The following is a 21014-nucleotide window of genomic DNA, read 5'->3' on the forward strand; positions in this document are numbered from 1 at the left end:
CAGTACATTGAGCGTCTGACTTCAGCTCGGTCATGATCTCACAGTCTATGAGTTCAAGCCGCGTGTCGGGCTCTGCATGGACAGCTCAGAGCCTGGAGTCTGCTTCAGATTCTGTGTCTCCCTCTCTCTCTGCCCCTCCCCCTGCTCATGCTCTGTCTCTGTCTCAAAAATAAATAAAAACATTAAAAAAAATAAAAAAAATAAATTTTGAAATAAACATTTCTTCCTTGCATTTCACCATGCAAAAGAATTATAGACAATGAAATAAAAGGAGCAATTAAAATAACTATGATTATTTTATTTTACTACCAAATACTGCAAAAGAAAACTAGTGTTTCTTCTACAGGAAACCAAAATAACATGCAATGATGAGTTTGTCTACAAATCAGTGCCCTCATTTGAAGGGGGGAAAGTACTTATTTTTCATAACCATAAGTTTCATTTATATCAATTATGTCATTTATTTAATTACTGAATACTTATTTTGTAACAAGTCCTCATGGAAGGTAGTGGGTATAGACACAGGAAAGTGTTTTGGACAAAGGGAACAGCATATGTTAGGGCCAGAAGCGGCGGAAGTAGCATCAGCTATGAAACTGACCTATGTTTTCAACATTTAAAACTTCTTCATGGGTTTAATTTCACATGACTACTTACTTTGCCTCATTTTCTCTGTGCCTAGAAACTGGGAATTCAAAGCATGGCAAAACGGCTTACTCACGCTGAGACTCATCACTAATAGTTCAGGGCAGCGCTCTCAGCCTGGGCTAATCCCTCCCCCCCCCCCCCCCCCCCCCCGCCAAAATGAGAAGTCATTATCTGGCTAATTTGATCATGACAGTTCAGTTTTGGTTCAACAAATGCTTAACATCTCTGTGCCAGATGTTCTCCTAGGTGCTGGGTGCTGGGAATACAAAGATTTGACCACAACCTTCAAAAGTAACTAGCTAGAAGGGAAGAGAGATCCTGAAACAGATAATTTCCCACACAATGTAGCAGGAGCAAAGACAGAGGTATGCTGAGGGTAATAAAAAAAAACAGAGGAAAGGGTACTCAATCCAACCTGGGAAACAATTCAAGAAGTGATTTTATAGGAAGACTTGAAAGATCAGGAGGAAAAATAGGAAGAAGCTCTAAGAGTGTTCAGAAACAGCATCAACAAAGATTTCAAGTTTGAAGCTAGTAGTCTGGTATGATCTGAAAGAAAAGTTTCTGAAAGAAACTAGTTAACCTCTTTAGAGGTTAACAGGGATCAGAAAGTAGAGGATCTATACATGCTAAGATTCATGGGGTTATCTTCTGGGAGAAAGCAGGACAGCTTAGTGTTAAGTGTTTGGAAGGACTGACTTGGGTCCAACCCTAGTTCCATTACTAACTATGAATCTTACTACTTACATTCTTTGAACTTCAGCTTTTTCCTCTGTAATATAGGAATAGCCACTTTGGGAGGCCAAAGCCTCTGACTGGCTCAGGCCATGATCTCACAGTTCATGAGTTCGAGCCCTGCATCAGGTTCTGTGCTGACAGCGTGGAGCCTGCTTTGGATCTTGGGTCTCCCTCTCTCTCTCTCTGCCCCTCCCCTGCTTGCATTTCTCTCTCTCAAAAATAAATAAACTTTCAAAAAAGGAATACCCACTTTGTAATATTGTTTGAAGAAGTCGGTGACAAGATTTCTTTCTTTCTTTCTTTCTTTCTTTCTTTCTTTCTTTCTTTCTTTCTTTCTTTTTAGTTTTTTAAAGTTTATTTTGAGAGGGGGAGAGGGCACAAGCAGGGGAAGGTCAGAGAGAGAGGGAAGAGAGAATCCCAAGCAGCCTCCACACTTAAGTGCAGAGCCTGATGCAGGGCTCAAACTCACAAACCAGGAGAACATGACCTGAGCCAAAACCAAGAAAGAGTTAGCCACTTAACCCACTGAACCACCAGGTGCCCCAAGATCTCTTGATACCATTCACTGAAAATGAGAACGAGTGGAATCAGTGAAAATGGATGATCATCATCGTTATCAGAGGTTATTTACTACATATTCAGGGTTAAGATTTGGCAAGGGAACGGGAATAGTAAAGTGAAGATATAATGGGTGGCTTTGCAAAGAGCAAGGCAGGAAAATGAGTCAAACCATTACAATAACTCACACAGGAGACAATAGAGATTTCACCTCGCATTTCACCATCGGGAATGGAGAAAGGCAGGTCCAAATATTATTTAGGAAGAAAACTTTCCAGGTCTCTCAGTAGCAACTGAAAGAGGGAGAGGCAAAGTGGTTCCCAATCACCAAAACTATGGTCCAATAAAAATAGGAAATCAAAGAGGAAGATCTAGTTTCAGGCAAGATGAATGTAAGATACCTGTGGGAAATCTCTGTAGACAGAGCCACCAGACAAAGACATAAAAACCTGCAGCTGGGAGCTGGAAATAACTATTTTAGGAGCTAAAAGTCAATCACTTTATGCTAAATAGAACAGCTTATGATGATTTTTCCAAGTTGAAACTGAGATTTTAAAAAAAGAAACCCACCCCTTAAAATGAAAAGCATTACATAAAATTATATACAAATCTGTAAGTAAAGGGTTCCCATAACTTTGAGAGGCTGTAATGTGTAAATTCAGTTACAATACATGTCTCTGTCCTCAGTGAGTCACTGAGAAGAAGAATCCTATAATGCTAACAGGAAGCTCCAAATGTAACAGGTTGAAATTCACACCTGTAACCTCCAGTGATTCTGTCTATTGTTAAACTATGTCACCCATTAGAACACCTCCCTTTTGAGAGGGATGTGAAATTGACAAATATTTTTTAGGGGGAGATTATAAAACCGAGAACAAATTTAGTAAAATCAGCGTTCATTGTCCATACGATCTAATTATTTTTCCAGGGAAAAGGAAGTGCTTTCAGTAATTGTAGGTAAGAATGAAAATTACAGACTCACTTAAAAAATAAATCAACAAAATGAAAAGGCAATGTACTGAATGGAGAAAGTATTTGCATATCACTTATCTGATAAGGGGTTAACATTCAAAATATATAAAGAACTCATACAAGTCAACAGCAAAAAAACAAATAATCCAATTTAAAATGGGCAAATGATCCGAATATTGTTCCAAAGAAGATATTCAAATGGCCAACAGATATATGAAAAGATGCTCAACATCACTAGTCATCAGAGAAATACTAATCAAAACCACAATGAGATACTACCTCACACCTGTCACAATGGCTATATCAAAAAGACAAGAGATAACAAATGCTAGTGAGGAGGTAGAGAAAAGGGAACCCTTGTGTACTGTTGGTAGGACTGTAAATGGAAAACAGTACAGAGGTTCCTGAAAAAATTAAAAATAGAAATATGAGGGGCACCTGGGTGGCTCAGTTCGCTGAATGTCCGACTCTTGACTTCAGCTCAGATCATGATCTTGTAGTTTGTGGGTTCGAGCCCCATGTCAGACTCTGGACTGACCATGCAGAGCTTGCTTGGGATTCTCTGTCTCCCTCTCTCTCTGCCCCTCCCCTGCTCTTTCTCACTCTCTCAAAAATACATAAATAAACATTAAAATAAACAAGATAGAAATAGAAATATGATAGAATCCAGCAATGTTCAACTTCTGGGTATTTATTTGAAGGAAACAAAATCACCATGTTAAAGAGATTATCTGTGCCCTCACATTCAATGCATTACTATTTACAATAGCCAAGATATGGAAACAAAATAAGTGTCCATCAAAAGATTAATGGATAAAGAAAATGTGGTATATATGCAGTGGAATACTATTCAGCCATAAAAAGGGAAATCCTGCCATATGCAACAATATAGATGGACTTTGAGGACTTTATGCTAAATGAAATAAATCAGAGGAAGACAAATTCTGTATGATCTCACTATATGTGGAATCTAAAAGCAAAAACAAAAGAAACTCATAGAAAAACAGATCAGATTTGTGGTTACCAAGGGAGTTGGATGAAAGTGGTCAAAGGCATAAACCTCTAGTTACAAGATAAATAAGTACTGGGAATGTAATGTATAACATGATGACTCTGTTAATACCACTGTATGGTATATATGCTAAGGTATAAGATGCTAAGAGGGGCACCTGGGTGGTTCAGTCTGTTAGGCTTCCAACTTCGCCTCAGGTCAGGATTTTGCAGTTTGTGAGTTTGAGCCCTGCATCAGGCTCTCTGCTGTCATCACAGTGCCCACTTCGGATCCTCTGTCCCCCTCTCTCTCTCACCCTCTCCCCTGTTCACACACACTCTCTCACTCTCTCTCTCTCTCAAAAATAAATAAACTTTAAAAATATATATTATTTTTTTTAAAAAGCTGCTGAGAGAGTAACCCCTAAAAGTTTAGATCTTAGTGAATCCTAAAAGTTTGGTGACTACATGAAGTGATGGTTATTAACTGAACTTGTGGTGGTAATCATTTTGCAATATATGTTTACCAACTCACTACGCTGTACACCTTAAATTTATATAGTGCTCTAAGTCAATTATATCTCAATGAAACTGGAAAAAAAACTGGCAGAAATAAATCTGATTCCATTAGCATTTTGTTTCATTTTTTAATTCTTCAAAGACTTACAAATCGTATCATGAAGGCTCACCTTAATATCCGGCTAAGTTGGTATTAAAAAGAAAAGACCAGCCATGAAAAACAGGCTGTGAAACATTTTGAATATGACTGGATTAGCAGCATGTTATCAAGCTGACATGTCTTATCAACAAGATTCAATGCTCAGATTTGAGCAAAAACTTACTTGACTGATTTGATGAAGCTGTCACAGAAACAATAATATGTCTCAATAAATTGTATACAACATATAAGAAAAATGGACTGTAAATTAGGAGCTAGAGATGCTAAATTAAAAAAAAAAAGGCTGACAGTAGCTCTTAAATTCCAACAAACACAACCTGAGCAACTCTTTCAAATAGTAGCGGCCTGTTTTTTAATTTTTCTTCTCTCTCTTCTAGTTCTCGTTGGTATTCTCTCATCCTTTCCTTTTCACTCTTTCTAAAATCAAATAAAAGGAACAGCATTTTAAAAAGAAATAATAACTTGCACATATAACATTTAGCTTAGACGACAGATCAGAAGTTAAATTATGAGCACAGTTTACAGTTTACCACAATTCCTTTCCTACACTGGTAAATTTTTATGGACTGCAGAATAAAAATCCTAGGTTGTGAGAACACACCTTTACATACTGGGAACAATCTGGATACTCTGATGTTTCTGAAATCTTCAAGATTTTTAAAAAATTATGTATTAAAATGCTTCAAACTGGCCTGAAGAGATGAATGAACACCCTCTTATCTCATTTGTAAGTGAAAAAAAACAAGAAAATTTAGTTCAAATTAGATATCTTTTCTTTAAGGAATTTCTTCTGAAAAACAAGACCTTGCTCCTTCTTTTTCCTCATAAGTGAGATCTCCTATAAATCGGTGGCAGAGTGAATTAAATGGGAGTAGGTCAGGGGAGAAATGGGGACTATGGGAATAGAACATATAGAAAAAAGGAAGCAAAATACATAAATTCACAATAAATGTACTTACTACTTGGATAAGATCCTATAATGAACTAAACTATGCTATTTCCTCTATGTAAAATATACTAACTTTACCAAGATAATAAGATTTCATGGATTAGAGGAAATAATTGTACTATAAAATGCTAATTATGCTTAATTATACACAAGATTGGTATTATGAAAAATCCAGTTTGCTTTCTTAGGGTGAACAGTATATTTCTAAAAATTATTGCTCAAGTTCATCAAATTAAGCTCCCTCTATCACTGAATTACACTGATATATATTATAAGGGATATAAACATAATATACATTATAAAAGAATATAATTATTATTATAAATAAAAATTTACAATTAAAAAGGAATACTCATAATTAAAAGCAAATACAGGGGTGCCCATATGGCTTAGTCGGTTGAGTGTCCGACTCTTGATTTAAGCTCAAATCATGATCCCAGGGTTGTGGGATTGAGTCCCGCATTGGGCTCTGTGCTGAATCTGAAGCCTGCTTAGAATTCTTTCTCTCTCTCTTCCCCACTCCTGCACTCTCTCTCTAAAATAAAGTCATAAAATAAATAAAATATAAAAAATAAAAGCAAATATAATTTGGGGGGTACTTATAAATCAGATTAAAAATTAATTAATCATATTACTTACCCAGCTTAGGGGGAGATATTTTCCTACTTAAACATGAACATTTTTACATAAAAATGTTCCTCTGGAACACTGGTTTTCAAACTTTGTGCTGCAGAATTCCAGTGTTTGTGAAGGGGTTCTGCAAATATCTTTATTTATTTATATTCAAACTGCAACGGAATGCAATACACACCACTAAACATTTATACACACGTGTTAACTGACACACATAACTGATGTTATTTAACATCAGTGTGTTAATTTGTGATATTAGATTTCACGCAGACCTCAGAACAAAGCTCTGTGACATATCTATTTATTGAAGAATATTCTTAGATTACATGGCAAGCTATTAAAAAAGAGCTTTGTGTGAATCAAAATTTTTCTACGTTTACTGAAATTAAAATTAAAAACTTAAAAAAAAGATTTTTCTCAATATTGTACTGTGCAATCAAAAATAGTATAAAGAAGGAGCACCTGGCTACCTCAATCAGTAGAGCATACGACCCTTGATCTCAGGGTTGTATCATGTTCAAGCCCAACAATGGACATGGAACCTACTTAAAAAAAAAAAAAAAAAAAGTATAAAGTATAAAAAAAGATTAGATACTAACATAAAATTACAACTATGAACTATGGCCACAATCAATATGAAATGTTTCAATTCATCAATATGGCTTTATGGTCCTTACCATGAGGTGAGTACATATGGTGGTTCTCACCATGAGGTGAGTGTGAATGAGAATGTGTGTACGTTGAATTTAAGTAACCGATGGCAACTTAATCCGGAAACTAAAATACTAATCAATCTGTTCATATATCGTATCCACTGAAAGAAAGTTTGAAAACCAGTGATCTGGAGGTTCAGGATTCTTTTATGATACCTGAGAGACATGACTCTGGATTTAGACATTTGAGCTAAACTTTGATGTGAGTCATAAGCCTTAGCCCGGGTCATCAGGAGTTTCTGCAATTCTTTCATCCTTTGCTTCTGCTTAGTTAGGATCCGACTTCTCTCTTCTTCCAACATTTTCTTTTCCTCAAGTGATCTCCTGAGGGCAACAAACTAAGGCTTAATTCACTTTAAGCCAGTGAGAATGCTGTTTAGCAAAGATTTAACACGGGAAAATTCAAAGGTTGAAAAAAGGCAACCTTTTGTGAAGGCTCTGACTTGCACAACTAGAAATCAACAGGCTAACCTTTTCTATCCCCAAAGATTCATAAAATACAAAATACATTCATTTCTTAGCAGAACACCCTCTGGCAAAATACTCTATATTATACGGTAAAATATATCACCAAATATAATTTTTTCACATTTTCAAATTCACCAACATAAAATCAACAGAGCTGAAAACACGATTTTAGCAACCGCGAGTCAGCTGGTACGATATCCTAGTTATTTACCTTGTGGCTTGTTCTCTTCCTCTGGAAGACACTGTGGGCATTGGAGGGTTGCAGTGACAAGGCACAGGCTTTGCACTTGCACTTCTTGCTGGTGACTTGTGCCTTGGAGACAGATAAGCCCGTGTTTCTTTTAAATGTTCTTCATCTGCTGCAACGTCTGCCAAAATTTTCTCTCTCTGAGTGGATGCATTGGAGGCTGCGTGAAGATCAGATGGTTTACGGACAGTTAGGAATTTTGAAAACTTCTGTTTCGAGAGGCGTTTCTGATATCTCTCGGGAAGGTCTTCAAAATCAGCAGTTTGCCACCTAAAGTTGTGTTTACACTTCAACTTTTCAGCCTGTTCAGGACCCTTGAGCTTCCTTGCAGCACAACTTCTGTGACCTGATCTGCGAGGCAGAGGGGATGAATTCTGTAAAAGCTCTTGGGCTCTCAGTTGCATCCTAATGTTTCTATACGGCTCTTCTTCTAACTTTCCATTGGTAACCGAACCATAAGTAGACCGAGGTATAGGTCTGGCCTTAAATCTATTTGTTTTCTTTTTAGACTTAAACAAGTCTCTCATCTGCTTATCCCGGATTGCTTGCTTCTGTTCCTCCCTTGCGATAAACTTAAATGGCTTTTGTGAGGCCAAAAGAGCTTCTTTGTTTTTCTCCTTCATATATCTCCTGCGTTCTTCATTTTGCTTGACTATGTCATGATAAAGGGGGAAAAAGACAAATGCAGGAACTGGATTGGCTCGGAATTTTTTCTTACACTCTGATTCCTCCTCTTGTTTTTTGAGCAGTTGGTGTACCATTTCAATATCTGGCTTAGATTTCATGTTTGCTTCTTTTTTCCTCTGTTCCCTAATCATCATCTGAAAAGGTTCAGGTACTGTAATCTTTGGTACCCATTCTCTTGGTTTCTTCTTTGTTTTTTCAACTGGGAAGTCAGCATGTCCACACTGAATATAATCTTCAACAGAGAAGTTTGTCCACATGTTGTTGATCAGTTCTTTAGCATAGCTCATCACTCTCTTTTTCTCAGGACACTCTTTTTCTAAGTTGGGCAACTCATCTTCAGAGGAAGACATAATCAAGGAGGAACATTGCCCTAAATCAGGCTCTGAAAAGGATGTCATTAATGAGATACGGTGATAGGAGTTCTTTTCTGATTCAGACCTAAATGAGAAGAATAATTAGATTATGCTCTCAGTTGCACATGACCAAATATACAAATTAAGAACTAGATATTTTCTGTTTTTTCTTTTAATTTAAAACAAAATTTTTTAAATGTTTAATTTTGAGAGAGAGAATATGAGTGGGAGAGAGGCAGAGAGAGAGGGAGACACAGGATCTGAAGCACGCTCCAGGCTCTGAGCTGTCAGCACAGAGCCAGACGCAGGGCTCGAACTTGTGAACTGCCAAGATCATGACCTGAGCTGAAGTCGGATGCTTAACCGACTGAGCCAGTCAGGCATCCTGTGCACTATATATTTTCTAAGATCAAGGTATAATCAGTTAGAAGATAAGAGCCTATAGATAAGGCTTCTAATTATCACTTTTATTTAGAATAGAGTTAAGAGATGCCTATAAATTATCTAAAATTCAACTCCCTCACATTACAGGGGAACCTGAGACAGCAGAGGCTCCTTGGGTGTAAACTTTATTCCATTCTCTACACGTTTTCCAGAGTCACCATCTTAAAACATACATATAATCATGTCACTCCACTTCTTGAAACTTTTCTATGATTTGTCATTGTAACAAAGTCAAGTCTAGATTATAAAGCCCTTCAAGGCTAGCCACTGTCTGCCTTTCTGTTTCACCTCTTGCTTCTCTCTACATTTTTTTCTTAATGTTTATTTTATTTTCCAGAGTGAGAGACAGAGTACAAGCAGGGGAGGGGCAGAGAGAGAGGGAGACACAAAATCTGAAGGAGGCTCCAGGCTCTGAGCTGTCAGTACAGAGCCCGATGCAGGACTCGAACTCAGAAACCGCGAGATCATGACCTGAGCTGAAGTTGGACACAACCAACTGAGCCACCCAGGTGCCCCTCCAGTTTCTAATCTTAAGTTATATCCAATCACATGAAGTTCTTCACACACACCGTGATTTCTCATGCTGCCACGCCTCTGCACACATGGTTTCTGTTGCCTAGAAGCCCACTCCTGGCTTCCTGCATCTGCTACAGCTATGCCTCCTTTAAGACTGAACTTAGATATGACAGTTCTGTAGAAAATTCCTGCCTGCATCCCTCTACCAACACCATAACATAATCAACTGTTTCTTCTTCTGTCTCTATAACACTGTTACATCATGTTGTATTGTAATTTTTGGTTCTCAGCTAGTTCTTTGAGCTCCTCGAGGGCATCTCAATTTTGGCTCCTCAGGGGCCAGGCAACACCTGGCACACGGGAGATGCACAATTAGCACTGACCAACTGGATGAGTTAAGAGACTTGCCTCAAGTTTCAAAACAAGAGAGTTTACAGTAGAAATGGGTCCAGGAATTATAGACTATTTTGAAAACCTGAATAAGATTTATATCTTAGACCTGAACACTTTGTACTTTATATTTATACACACACAGATATACACATACCTATTATAAATATATACACATATATATGTGTGTATATATATATATACACACATATATGTGTGTGTATATATATATATACACATATATGTGTGTGTGTGTATATATATATATATATACATATACATATACAACTTTTTTTAAGTACCAGAAGCTGGAAAGTTTATTAAAGTGAAAAGTATACTCTTGATATATTAAGGGGGATAAAGAGAGAGAGAGAGCAGAGTCGTACTTTGTATTTTTAATGATCTCATGTTAATCCACATACTGTAAACGGCTTTTAAAATTAAATTTTAATTTTTATCATTTAAAAATGGCCAGACTAAATATTTTGATACATAGCTACAGTTCTGTGAGTGGCAGGTCAGAGAGAAAAGACTAAATGACCACCAAATGACTCTCAAAACAAGAAGCCATTGGTGGATAAGCCATTACACGTTTTGAATAAAATCCAACCTCTGTATATCATTAAAAGTACAAAGGGACAGTAGAGAGAAGATATATTTTTTTTTAAATTTTTTTTTACGTTTATTTATTTATTTATTATTATTATTTTTTAATTTTTTTAACGTTTATTTACTTTTGAGACAGAGAGAGACAGAGCATGAACAGGGGAGGAGCAGAGAGAGAGGGAGACACAGAATCCGAAACAGGCTCCAGGCTCTGAGCTGTCAGCACAGAGCCCGACGCGGGGCTCGAACCCACGGACCATGAGATCATGACCTAAGCCGAGGTCGGACGCTTAACCGACCAAGCCACCCAGGCACCCCAAGAGAGAAGATATTCTGAGATAGTTTTGTTCTACACTTTTAAGTATACATTTTACAGCCCACAAATAATACATGTACAAACTTACCTGGAAGAGACACTAGAAGCTTCTTCCCTGATGATCACTGGCTGAACTTCCTTTAAATTTAATTTATTCTGGTACATTTTCTCTAATTTTGCCATAGTTTCCAAGTGGGCAGCTTTCAGCTCTTCTAGTTTCCTAAAATAGTCTTCATTAGAGTGGTAAACATCAGAGAAGTCCACAAAGTCCTCACCACTTATATGTGTTTGTCCATCCACCTCGGAAATGTTAGTGTTAAAATTAGTCTGGTAGGAAGGAAAAAAAAAAAAACCTGTTATGTGGTATTTCGAATTGAAAGACAAATTAAAATGACACCAATTCCCAATGCTGCTTCTTAAAGTGTACACTTAATTAGGTTATATGTTACTTGTGGGCTACATACATATAATGGATTCTAAGTTACTTGTGGGCTATGTACATTTTCCCCTAATGACATTTTATTAAGAATGAGAAAGAGGGGCACCTGGGTGGCTAAGTCAATTAAGCATCTGACCCTTGATCTCAGCTCAGGTCATAATCTCAGAGTTGTGGGATCTGGTCCTGAGTCAGGCTCTATGCTGACAGCGTGGAGCCTGCTTGGGATTCTCTCTCTCCCTCTCTCTCTCTGCCCCTCCCCTGCTCATTCGCACACACTCTCTCTCTCAAAATAAATAAATAATCATTAAAAAAAAAAGAATTAGATAGATATCAAATTGCCAGAAAATAAATGCTATTTAATTCATTTTATAAATGATGGTTAGATTCCCAGGTCATGTACTAACTCATATACGATAATAGAATAGAACCAAACCATCCTTTATAAACAACCTCCTTCTGAATTATACTTTTTTTTTCTCAAGGAAAGTCCTTTATTTATTATATTTGTTTTTTAGAAAGAGAGAGAGCATGTGAGCAGGGGAGAGGGGCAGAGGGAGAAAGAGAGAGCATCCTAAGCAGGCTCCACACTCAACACGGAACTGATGTGGGGCTCGATCCTATGGGATCAGAAGCCTGGAAAGAGAGGTTAGGGTAAGCTGGAAATGGTTCGTTCCCACTTCTCATGACCTGAGCCCAAATCAAGAGTCTGATGCTTAACCAACTAAATGAGATGAAGAAAAACAGTTCTTCCTGCTGCAAACCAGCCAAAACAGCCCCAAACCCTTCCCTTGCTGGGCTCCTACAGTGTTGGCCCTGAGGGTGTGCCTTTGGAGAAAAAATAGGGAAAGGGAAAAGTCAGGGAAATGGGAGAATGAGGACAGGGGAATGGAGGGAACTTCTCATTGGTTCACTAAGGAGCCAGAGAGAAGGACACCTATATGCCTCAGGACAAAACAGGAAGGGGAGGGGGGCGGGTAGGAGAGACCATCAGAATAGCAACTTCTGTGGGCAACAAAAGCAATAGCTCCCATGGGTGAAAAGGACTGTCAGAGTGACAAGAGAACAAGAGCAGTATAGTATCATAACTACACATAGCACAGCTATGCTATATACAGGTCATGTCTAGAAGGGTCTGATTGGTCTTCCTCCCTCACTCTTTTCACACACCTTCCAAAGTTCTTTAACTTCAACAACTAAAAAGGTAAAACCCCATTTTCTCTGTAAAGAAAATAATTTTAATATTTCTCAGTTGAGATACAGGTGAAATTATTTATGATGCTATGCATAAAAGACTGCTGATCATGGTTTTAAATTTAACCCAGAGCATGAAATAGACTGAAAGTGAAAAAAGCAGCTTGCCATAGAAAACTATAGATCAAATCTGACAAGATTCTAGAAAAGTGAGTAGCTTCTCCCAACAGAAAAATTCATAAAATCAGCTGTCTACAAATAGTTATAGGTATGGGCTTTTTTTTAATGGACTAAAAACAGTGTACAAGAGGCCAGTGCGGTACCACTTGGGGTAACCTAAAACAAATGAAGGAAAACAAGTTTTCTTTGAAAGAATTGGTAAGCAGAAATTCATTACCAACGAATTTATGACTCAAAGAATTGCTTTATATATGCCCTACAACTCAAGTAAGAGAGTTTTCTGATATCTTCTGCTGTTTCTGTATGTGCTCCTCACCATTACTTAGCTGTGGGGATGAGAACTTTGTTAATTTCCTCATTCATTAACTTTTTGGAGACAACCAGCATTCAGCTGGCTGCTAAAGATACAAATCAGATAAAAACTCTACCTTAGAGAAGCTTCTGGCTAGTTTACCAGAGGACATGTACACAAATCAATAGCAGACTGAATGAGACAGACAGAACTCTTGACTCCTGTTCAGTTGAACAGGGAGACAGAAGAGTCACCATGTATGTCACTATATAAGACACCATGAAAGCTCACAGAAAGAATGCCTAATTCTGACTAGGGGGAAAGAAGAGGCAGAATTTGCAGAGGTGAGCCAGACTGGAGACATAAAGTTGGATGAGGACAAAGTGTGCCAGAGACCAAGGAAGCAGTGGAAGACAAAGAAATCTGAGGCACAGTGCTAGAACATTCATTGTATATTATTATACCCTGTGGCAATGCAACTAGCAGGTAGTATGATCTCAAGGAAACCAAGGCTCAGAGGAGTTAGGTGACCTGCCTGCAGTCACACAGCTAGGAAGTAGCAGAGCTGGTATTCAATCCCAAATCTGCTAGGCTCCAAAGGCACACCAAAGTCCTCCCAAGGACAGGAGAGGTTTTTCAGCCACAAGAGGAAGGAACAGGCATTATGTGTTCAGAGAGGGAGTCTGAGCAGGGGTGGGAAATTGGGTATATGGAGCCCAAGGGAGGGTGGGAAACAAAGTGAAAAAGGCAAGTTGAAAGCCCCAACCAAGAGTCCAGGTTGCCAGGCCATAGCCAAGAGGAGCCTTGAAGGATGTGAGCAGAGGAGTAACACCATGATGATCAGGAGTCTTCGCAGCAAGTAGGAGGAGGGAGTGAAAGAAAGCTAGGTTGGCAGCAGTTAATGGGCTATTGCAAAGGTCTGAGTTAGAGATATTAAGGGCAAAATGAAGGGAGCAGCACCAGGGACAAAAGAAAGGAGGCTTGATAATGGCCTGGATTGTGGGCAAGAAAGTAAAAAGCTTTCTGTGTGGAGTGCTGTCTAGGTACATGACGGTGCTGTCATTCATCAACACAGGGAATACCGCGGCAGACAGTGTTTTAGGGAAAGGGAACTAATCTCTGTCTTAGACACACTAAGTTTGAGGGGAGAGTAGGGCAGCCAGATGTCCAGGAAACCACAATGCACACAGAAGTGACAGGTACAGCCTTGGATGTGGATAAGGTTGCAGAGCGATGAGAGACAAGAACCTGAGGATGGAAATGTTGGCAAACACCAACATTTAAATAAGCAGGGAGAGGAGGACTGATATAAAGGAGAAAGTGACACAAAGACCAAGTGATAAGGGTATTCAAGTAAAAGGAGTTTTAGTTTGGTTTGAGTTTGGAAGATAAAGGAAGGCTTCCTGGAAGAGGTGATATTTGAGATGAGTCAAAGAATGGAAGAATCCAGAGGGTCAAAGACAGTGAAGGGGGAAAAAGGAAAGGGGTATTCCAGATGAAGTTAAATGACATTAGCGGTGGAGGAGGGAAGATGGCGGCGTAGGAGGACGCTGGGCTCACCGCGAGTCCTGCTGATCACTTAGATTCCACCTACACCTGCCTAAAGAACCCAGAAAACCGCCAGAGGATTAGCAGAACGGAGTCTCCGGAGCCAAGCGCAGACGAGAGGCCCACAGAAGAGGGTAGGAAGGGCTGCGAGGCGGTGCGCGCTCCACGGACTGGCGGGAGGGAGCCGGGGCGGAGGGGCGGCTCGCCGGCCAAGCGGAGCCCCCGAGTCTGGCTGGCAAAAGCGGAGGGGCCGGACGGACTGTGTTCCGACAGCAAGCGCGACTTAGCGTCTGGGAGGTCATAAGTTAACAGCTCTGCTCGGAAAGCGGGAAGGCTGGAGGACAAAGGGAGGGAGAGCTGCTGAGCCCCCTGACGGCAGAGCTCAGCTTGGCGGGGAACAAAGGTGCTCGCCAGCGCCATCTCCCTCGCTCATCCCCCAGCCAAAATCCCAAAGGGAACCGGTTCCTGCCAGGGAACTTGCTCGCTCCGCGCAAACACCCAACTCTGTGCTTCTGCGGAGCCAAACCTCCGGCAGCGGATCTGACTCCCTCCCGCTGCCACCGGGCCCCTCCTGAAGTGGATCACCTAAGGAGAAGCGAGCTAAGCCTGCCCCTCCTGCCCCCGTGCACCCTTGCCTACCCACCCCAGCTAATACGCCAGATCCCCAGCACCACAAGCCTGGCAGTGTGCAAGTAGCCCAGACGGGCCACGCCACCCCACAGTGAATCCCGCCCCTAGGAGAGGGGAAGAGAAGGCACACACCAGTCTGACTGTGGCCCCAGCGGTGGGCTGGGGGCAGACATCGGGTCGCACTGCGGCCCCGCCCACCAACTCCAGTTATACACCACAGCACAGGGGAAGTGCCCTGCAGGTCCTCACCACTCCAGGGACTATCCAAAATGACCAAACGGAAGAATTCCCCTCAGAAGAATCTCCAGGAAATAACAACAGCTAATGAACTGATCAAAAAGGATTTAAATAATATAACAGAAAGTGAATTTAGAATAATAGTCATAAAATTAATCGCTGGGCTTGAAAACAGTATACAGGACAGCAGAGAATCTCTTGCCACAGAGATCAAGGGACTAAGGAACAGTCACGAGGAGCTGAAAAGCGCTTTAAACGAAATGCAAAACAAAATGGAAACGACGACAGCTCGGATTGAAGAGGCAGAGGAGAGAATAGGTGAACTAGAAGATAAAGTTATGGAAAAAGAGGAAGCTGAGAGAAAGAGAGATGAAAAAATCCAGGAGTATGAGGGAAAAATTAGAGAACTAAGTGATACACTAAAAAGAAATAATATACGCATAATTGGTATCCCAGAGGAGGAAGAGAGAGGGAAAGGTGCTGAAGGGGTACTTGAAGAAATTATAGCTGAGAACTTCCCTGAACTGGGGAAGGAAAAAGGCATTGAAATCCAAGAGGCACAGAGAACTCCCTTCAGATGTAACTTGAATCGATCTTCTGCACGACATATCATAGTGAAACTGGCAAAATACAAGGATAAAGAGAAAATTCTGAAAGCAGCAAGGGATAAACGTGCCCTCACATATAAAGGGAGACCTATAAGACTCGTGACTGATCTCTCCTTTGAAACTTGGCAGGCCAGAAAGGATTGGCACAATATCTTTAGTGTGCTAAACAGAAAAAATATGCAGCGGAGAATCCTTTATCCAGCAAGTCTGTCATTTAGAATAGAAGGAGAGATAAAGGTCTTCCCAAACAAACAAAAACTGAAGGAATTTGTCACCACTAAACCAGCCCTACAAGAGATCCTAAGGGGGATCCTGTGAGACAAAGTACCAGAGACATCACTACAAGCATAAAACATACAGACATCACAATGACTCTAAACCCGTATCTTTCTATAATAACACTGAATGTAAATGGATTAAATGCGCCAACCAAAAGACATAGGGTATCAGAATGGATAAAAAAACAAGACCCCTCTATTTGCTGTCTACAAGAGACTCATTTTAGATCTGAGGACACCTTTAGATTGAGAGTGAGGGGATGGAGAACTATTTATCATGCTACTGGAAGCCAAAAGAAAGCTGGAGTAGCCATACTTATATCAGACAAACTAGACTTTAAATTAAAGGCTGTAACAAGAGATGAAGAAGGGCATTATATAATAATTACAGGGTCTATCCATCAGGAAGAGCTAACAATAATAAATGTCTATGCGCCGAATACCGGAGCCCCCAGATATATAAAACAATTACTCATAAACATAAGCAACCTTATTGATAAGAATGTGGTCATTGCAGGGGACTTTAACACCCCACTTACAGAAATGGATAGATCATCTAGACACACAGTCAATAAAGAAACAAGGGCCCTGAATGATACATTGGATCAGATGGACTTGACAGATATATTTAGAACTCTGCATCCCAAAGCAACAGAATATACTTTCTTCTCGAGTGCACATGGAACATTCTCCAAGATAGATCATATACTGGGTCACAAAACAGCCCTTCATAAGTTTACAAGAATTGAAATTATACCATGCATACTTTCAGACCACAATGCTATGAAGCTTGAAATCAACCACAGGAAAAAGTCTGGAAAACCTCCAAAAGCATGGAGGTTAAAGAACACCCTACTAATGAATGAGTGGGTCAACCAGGCAATTAGAGAAGAAATTAAAAAATATATGGAAACAAACGAAAATGAAAATACAACAATCCAAACGCTTTGGGACGCAGCGAAGGCAGTCCTGAGAGGAAAATACACTGCAATCCAGGCCTATCTCAAGAAACAAGAAAAATCCCAAATACAAAATCTAACAGCACACCTAAAGGAAATAGAAGCAGAACAGCAAAGGCAGCCTAAACCCAGCAGAAGAAGAGAAATAATAAAGATCAGAGCAGAAATAAACAATATAGAATCTAAAAAAACTGTAGAGCAGATCAACGAAACCAAGAGTTGGTTTTTTGAAAAAATAAACAAAATTGACAAACCTCTAGCCAGGCTTCTCAAAAAGAAAAGGGAAATGACCCAAATAGATAAAATCATGAATGAAAATGGAATTATTACAACCAATCCCTCAGAGATACAAGCAATTATCAGGGAATACTATGAAAAATTATATGCCAACAAACTGGACAACCTGGAAGAAATGGACAAATTCCTAAACACCCACACCCTTCCAAAACTCAATCAGGAGGAAATAGAAAGCTTGAACAAATCCATAACCAGCGAAGAAATTGAATCGGTTATCAAAAATCTCCCAACAAATAAGAGTCCAGGACCAGATGGCTTCCCAGGGGAGTTCTACCAGACGTTTAAAGCAGAGATAATACCTATCCTTCTCAAGCTATTTCAAGAAATAGAAAGGGAAGGAAAACTTCCAGACTCATTCTATGAAGCCAGTATTACTTTGATTCCTAAAGCAGACAGAGACCCAGTAAAAAAAGAGAACTACAGGCCAATATCTCTGATGAATATGGATGCAAAAATTCTCAATAAGATACTAGCAAATCGAATTCAACAGCATATAAAAAGAATTATTCACCATGATCAAGTGGGATTCATTCCTGGGATGCAGGGCTGGTTCAACATTCGCAAATCGATCAACATGATACATCACATTAACAAAAAAAAAGAGAAGAACCATATGATCCTGTCAATCAATGCAGAAAAGGCCTTTGACAAAATCCAGCACCCTTTCTTAATAAAAATGCTTGAGAAAGCCAGGATAGAAGGAACATACTTAAAGATCATAAAAGCCATTTATGAAAAGCCCACAGCTAACATCATCCTCAATGGGGAAAAACTGAGAGCTTTTTCCCTGAGATCAGGAACACGACAGGATGCCCACTCTCACCGCTGTTGTTTAACATAGTGCTGGAAGTTCTAGCATCAGCAATCAGACAACAAAAGGAAATCAAAGGCATTAAAATTGGCAAAGATGAAGTCAAGCTTTCGCTTTTTGCAGATGACATGATATTATACATGGAAAATCCGATAGACTCCACCAAAAGTCTGCTAGAACTGATACATGAATTCAGCAAAGTTGCAGGATACAAAATCAACGTACAGAAATCAGTTGCATTCTTATACACTAACAATGAAGCAACAGAAAGACAAATAAAGAAACTGATCCCGTTCACAATTGCACCAAGAAGCATAAAATACCTAGGAATAAATCTAACCAAAGATGTAAAAGATCTGTATGCTGAAAACTATAGAAAGCTTATGCAGGTAATTGAAGAAGATATAAAGAAATGGAAAGACATTCCCTGCTCACGGATTGGAAGAATAAATATTGTCAAAATGTCAATACTACCCAAAGCTATCTACACATTCAATGCAATCCCAATCAAAATTGCACCAGCATTCTTCTCGAAACTAGAACAAGCAATCCTAAAATTCATATGGAACCACAAAAGGCCCCGAATAGCCAAAGTAATTTTGAAGAAGAAGACCAAAGCAGGAGGCATCACAATCCCAGACTTTAGCCTCTACTACAAAGCTGTCATCATCAAGACAGCATGGTATTGGCATAAAAACAGACACATAGACCAATGGAATAGAATAGAAACCCCAGAACTAGACCCACAAACGTATGGCCAACTAATCTTTGACAAAGCAGGAAAGAACATCCAATGGAAAAAAGACAGTCTCTTTAACAAATGGTGCTGGGAGAACTGGGCAGCAACATGCAGAAGGTTGAAACTAGACCACTTTCTCACACCATTCACAAAAATAAACTCAAAATGGATAAAGGACCTGAATGTGAGACAGGAAACCATCAAAACCTTAGAGGAGAAAGCAGGAAAAGACCTCTCTGACCTCAGCCGTAGCAATCTCTTACTCGGCACATCCCCAAAGGCAAGGGAATTAAAAGCAAAAGTGAACTACTGGGACCTTATGAAGATAAAAAGCTTCTGCACAGCAAAGGAAACAACCAACAAAACTAAAAGGCAACCAACGGAATGGGAAAAGATATTTGCAAATGACATATCGGACAAAGGGCTAGTATCCAAAATCTATAAAGAGCTGATCAAACTCCACACCCGAAAAACAAATAACCCAGTGAAGAAATGGGCAGAAAACATGAATAGACACTTCTCTAAAGAAGACATCCAGATGGCCAACAGGCACATGAAAAGATGTTCAACGTCGCTCCTTATCAGGGAAATACAAATCAAAACCACACTCAGATATCACCTCACGCCAGTCAGAGTGGCCAAAATGAAGAAATCAGGAGACTATAGATGCTGGAGAGGATGTGGAGAAACAGGAACCCTCTTGCACTGTTGGTGGGAATGAAAATTGGTGCAGCCGCTCTGGAAAGCAGTGTGGAGGTTCCTCAGAAAATTAAAAATAGACCTACCCTATGACCCAGCAATAGCACTGCTAGGAATTTATCCAAGGGATACAGGAGTACTGATGCATAGGGGCACTTGTACCCCAATGTTTATAGCAGCACTCTCAACAATAGCCAAATTATGGAAAGAGCCTAAATGTCCATCAACTGATGAATGGATAAAGAAATTGTGGTTTATATACACAATGGAATACTACGTGGCAATGAGAAAAAATGAAATATGGCCTTTTGTAGCAACGTGGATGGAACTGGAGAGTGTGATGCTAAGTGAAATAAGCCATACAGAGAAAGACAGATACCATATGGTTTCACTCTTATGTGGATCCTGAGAAACGTAACAGAAACCCATGGGGGAGGGGAAGGAAAAAAAAAAAAAAGAGGTTAGAGTGGGAGAGAGCCAAAGCATAAGAGACTGTTAAAAACTGAGAACAAACTGAGGGTTGATGGGGGTGGGAGGGAGGGCAGGGTGGGTGATGGGTATTGAGGAGGGCACCTTTTGGGATGAGCACTGGGTGTTGTATGGAAACCAATTTGACAGTAAATTTCATATATTAAAAAATAAAAAATAAAAATAAAATAAATAAAAAATAGAAAAAAATAAATGACATTAGCCAAAGCAGCAGGGGTAGGTAACATGGTGGGGAGCAAAGTGCAGGATAAGAGGGGAGTAAAATGCATAAAGCAGTTTTGGGGACAAAGCCTGAAAACGGAGGTTAGGTAAGCAGGAAATGGTTCCCACTTCTCATCTAACTACTGGCTCCTAACCACTCACTGGTCACCTGGTTTCAGCCCCCCTATAATCCTTCAATAAGAAACAGTTGTATGGAAGTTAAATAACTTCAGTTTTATCATGCCTTGGGAGAAAGATTATAGGCATGGTGTCAGAATTCTAATCCAAGCCTAGGTTCTGCACTTCTGTGACATGTGCACTATCAGTTTTATGATACATAAAATAGATGTGCCAGGTGTTAAAACTATTGTTTCTTGGCTCCAATGCCACCCAGAATTCTATACCCTGTTATGTGATGCTGGGGATGGGACTCCACAAAGAATGTTTCTGCTTTGCCAGCTCCCCAGTAGACTCTAAAAAAAATAAATAAATAAGACTAGAGGGAAACT

General features: G+C 39.7%; 1 protein-coding gene across 19 annotated transcripts in view; it reads right to left on the reverse strand.

Annotated features, from left to right (window-relative positions):
- Nucleotides 1-21014, reverse strand: part of FAM161A (FAM161 centrosomal protein A) — a 71016-nt gene that overhangs the window by 44009 nt on the left and 5993 nt on the right. For 17 of the 19 annotated variants that reach the window (XM_042981466.1, XM_042981478.1, XM_042981472.1 and 14 more), the window contains exons 2-5: nt 10996-11234; nt 7560-8720; nt 7037-7204; nt 4903-5002 (exon numbers count right to left, since the gene is read on the reverse strand). In XM_042981466.1, the coding sequence (XP_042837400.1) occupies nt 4903-5002; nt 7037-7204; nt 7560-8720; nt 10996-11234 (1668 nt within the window). The remainder of the gene's footprint in view (nt 1-4902; nt 5003-7036; nt 7205-7559; nt 8721-10995; nt 11235-21014) is intronic. The other 2 variants (XM_042981471.1, XM_042981484.1) reach the window with 1 other exon arrangement.

The sequence above is a fragment of the Panthera tigris genome, chromosome A3 (assembly GCF_018350195.1).
Source record: "Panthera tigris isolate Pti1 chromosome A3, P.tigris_Pti1_mat1.1, whole genome shotgun sequence".
NCBI classification, from domain to species: domain Eukaryota; kingdom Metazoa; phylum Chordata; class Mammalia; order Carnivora; family Felidae; genus Panthera; species Panthera tigris.